Source organism: Chiloscyllium punctatum, chromosome 1 (genome assembly GCF_047496795.1).
Source record: "Chiloscyllium punctatum isolate Juve2018m chromosome 1, sChiPun1.3, whole genome shotgun sequence".
NCBI classification, from domain to species: Eukaryota; Metazoa; Chordata; class Chondrichthyes; order Orectolobiformes; family Hemiscylliidae; genus Chiloscyllium; species Chiloscyllium punctatum.
Window position 1 is genome coordinate 167437815 of NC_092739.1, and position 3674 is coordinate 167441488.

Below are 3674 nucleotides of genomic sequence, written 5' to 3' on the forward strand. Positions count from 1 at the left end.
AGATGTGCAGGCCAGGTGAATTGGCCATGCTAAATTACCCGTAGTGTTAGGTAAAGGGGTAAATGTAGGGGAATGGGTCTGGGTGGGTTGCGCTTCGGCGGGTCGGTGTGGACTTGTTGGGCCGAAGGGCCTGTTTCCACACTGTAAGTAATCTGATCCAGATGCACTAACATCTAACCTACACCCTTTCATTCTCATCCATATGTCCAACTAATGACCATTTCAAAGTTTGGGAGAAGATTTGTAGCTCGGGTGCTCGTTGTTGTGGTTCTGTTCGCCGAGCTGGGAATTTGTCTTGCAAACGTTTCGTCCCCTGTCTGGGTGACATCCTCAGTGCTTGGGAGCCTCCTGTGAAGCGCTTCTGTGTTGTTTCCTCCGGCATTTGTAGTGGTTTGTCTCTGCCGCTTCCGGTTGTCAGTTCCAGCTGTCCGCTGTAGTGGTCGGTATATTGGGTCCAGGTCGATGTGTCTGTTGATAGAGTCTGTGGATGAGTGCCATGCCTCTAGGAATTCCCTGGCTGTTCTCTGTTTGGCTTGTCCTATAATAGTAGTGTTGTCCCAGTCGAATTCATGTTGTTTGTCGTCTGTGTGTGTGGCTACTAAGGATAGAACATAAAACATAGAACAATACAGCACAGAACAGGCCCTTCGGCCCACGATGTTGTGCCGAACTTCTAACCTAGATTAAGCACCCATCCATGTACCTATCCAAATGCCGCTTAAAGGTCGCCAATGATTCTGACTCTACCACTCCCTCGGGCAGCGCATTCCATGCCCCAAAGCTACTTCGTTTGTGTGTGTTGGGGTGGTTGCTTTCATAGTTTAGGACTTGGTCTGTGTGTGTGACTTTCCTGTAAACCTTTGTGGTGAATTCTCCGTTCGGTGTTCTCTGTACCATCACGTCTAGGAATGGGAGAAGTTGCATCAGGACACTATTCAAAAGGGCCACAACACACTGCAGCACACCAAAACTACAAAAAGAGGAAGAGGAACACCTATACAAGGTATTTGCCAAAAACGGATACCCTCGCAATTTCATCAACAGATGCCTAAGGGAGAGACAACGGAACGAGGACATGCCGCAACCCAAAGGACTAGCCACACTACCATACATCAGGAGCATTTCTGAACTGACAGCCAGACTACTGCGACCACTAGGACTCATAACAGCACACAAACCAACAGCCACGCTCAGACAACAACTCACCAGAACGAAGGACCCGATACCCAACATGAGCATAACTAATGTAGTGTACAAAATCCCATGCAAGGATTGCACAAAACACTACATCGGACAAACAGGAAGACCGTTAATGATCCGTATACACGAACACCAACTAGCCACGAAACGACACGATCAGCTATCCTTAGTAGCCACACACACAGACGACAAGCAACATGAATTCGACTGGGACAACACTACTATTATAGGGCAAGCCAAACAGAGAACAGCCAGGGAATTCCTAGAGGCATGGCACTCATCCACAGACTCTATCAACAAACACATCGACCTGGACCCAATATACCGGCCACTACAGCGGACAGCTCGAACTGACAACCGGAAGCGGCAGAGACAGGCCACTATAAATGCCGGAGGAAAAATCACAGAAGCGCTTCACAGGAGGGTCCCAAGCACTGAGGATGTCACCCAGACAGGGGACGAAACGTTTGCAAGACAAATTCCCAGCTCGGCGAACAGAACCACAATAATGACCATTTAAATGCCCTTAAAGTCGGTGAGTCTACTCCTGTTACAGGAAGGGCATTCCATACCCTTCCTACTCTCTGAGTAAAGAAACTACCTCTGAACATCTGACCTATATCTATCAGCCCTGAGTTTAAACTTTCTATGTTCTGTGTTCTAGAGTATAGAGGGTCCCACTGGGGAAGGGGTAAAAGCTGACCTTTGGCTTGGGAAACAGGGCCGGTCAGGAGATGGAGGTGACAGTGGGAGAGGACTTTGGGCCCAGTGACCAGAGGGATGGCAATTTTATAATAACAGAGAGGGTTGGTGGATTGGACCAATTTACTCCAAGGTACAATGGTCTATTGGACGTGGACACTCTGAGAAAACAATGACAGTTTACAGCAAGTCCACCTTCAATCAGGACGTAAACCTCAAAGAATAACAAGCAACTACACCTGAAAAAACAGAGATAAGGACTCTCAAAGGATTAAAGAAACTGCCAATAAATTTACCAGAAGTGGCTGTGAAGCTGAGGACTGGGAGGATTTTCCAACACAGCAAAGATGGCCTGAGGAAGCAAGAATAGTTTGAGTGTATAATTACAAAGAAACCCTCTAAAACCACCTGCTCCTCTCCACAGGTCAGACATTAACGGAAATAAATGTGGGCTCGTTCTGGGCAGAATCAGGAGGATTTCTCATGAGAACAGAGGAAGGGGAGTGAGCAGGTAGATCTGTGGAGAGTCTGACCAATTGAATGGTACATCTGGGTGACCCAGAAGGGTCAGTTATAAATTGGCCTGACTACAAAGCTAATGGAATTCACTCCTGTGTTACAAGGGAATAGGAAGAGGCCGGTAGTATTGAGTGAGGGGATTACTGCTGTAGAGTTCTTCATGTCCTGTACAAAGGCAACGTGGTGATGATCACAGAGCAAGAGCACGCGGTTGTGGTATGTAATGGATGCTGGAATGCTGTAGGAGGCAGTGGTTAGTGCAGCCACTGGGTAAGTGTCGTAGGGACAGATGACATTACTGTTTCGACACCTCAGAGCACTCTTGTGATACCAAGCTGACCAGGAGAGCTTCCTTGAGCTGTACAGCTGGCTGGTGTGCTCAGGTGTCTGAAAGATGGAGCTGGGGGACGAGTGATTGGGATTGTAGCTATAATCAGACCACACACTCCTCCCACGGTATGGGGCTTGACTCACATAGAGAGACTTTGGTGAGGCTCCAGTAGGGGAGGTGATGGGCAGAATGGTGCTCCAATCTGACGAAGTGTAGGTTCTGGGATGGTACTGAGGATCCGAGATATTTCTGTAATATTTTAACTTTTGCACAGGAACAGAATGGAATTCAAATGCTTGCAGGAGTTTTGGGATGAAGATATTTTGGGAGAGCTGGTAGAGGCTTGAGTTCGTGGGGATGGAAATCAATGTTTCTGGGGTCATCATATGGAACCGAATATTCCCCATTAACTGGTCAGTTAACGCTGTCTGCTCATTCGAAACGATCCAGGCCTCGACAGCCTGGAACAGGGTGAACTCATCCTGAATAACCAGGTCAGATCTCTGCAGCAATGCGTCCAGCTCAGCTGCAGACATTTGGTACCATACCTCTGACCGAGTGAAGGTCTCACAGTGCCAAGCAAAGTACTGGAGGCAGATCGCTTGCAGGTAGAGATCGTTCACCAGCTCAGCGTACTTATACAGCTCCAGTTGGTGTTTGAAGGAAGGGTCCTGGGGCAGCAGTTTGTAGAACAGTTTGTCGCAGTAATCACGAATTGCAGTCACACCGTAATTGGACGCCATTCTGTGAAGGCACTTGACGGACAACAGTTTAACGTACAGCTTCCTGGTGTAAAAATACCTGAACCGAGACACCAAGCAGAGAAGGAAGTGAATGTTATTCCAGGTCATCCCTCACCTTTAAAACTCCAAACACAAAATCAAGTGCATCCCAAAACACAGATTCCCAAATCACAAGGACA

The 3674-nt window shown here is 47.8% G+C and overlaps 1 protein-coding gene across 1 annotated transcript in view; it reads right to left on the minus strand.

Moving 5' to 3' along the window:
• Positions 1 to 1625: 1625 nt before the first annotated feature.
• The window catches only part of LOC140480658 (galectin-3-binding protein-like), a 7478-nt gene continuing 5429 nt past the window's right edge, over positions 1626 to 3674 (minus strand). Inside the window, exon 2 of the mRNA XM_072575821.1 lies at positions 1626 to 3553. Within this exon, the coding sequence (XP_072431922.1) occupies positions 2470 to 3553 (1084 nt within the window). The 3' untranslated portion in view covers positions 1626 to 2469. The remainder of the gene's footprint in view (positions 3554 to 3674) is intronic.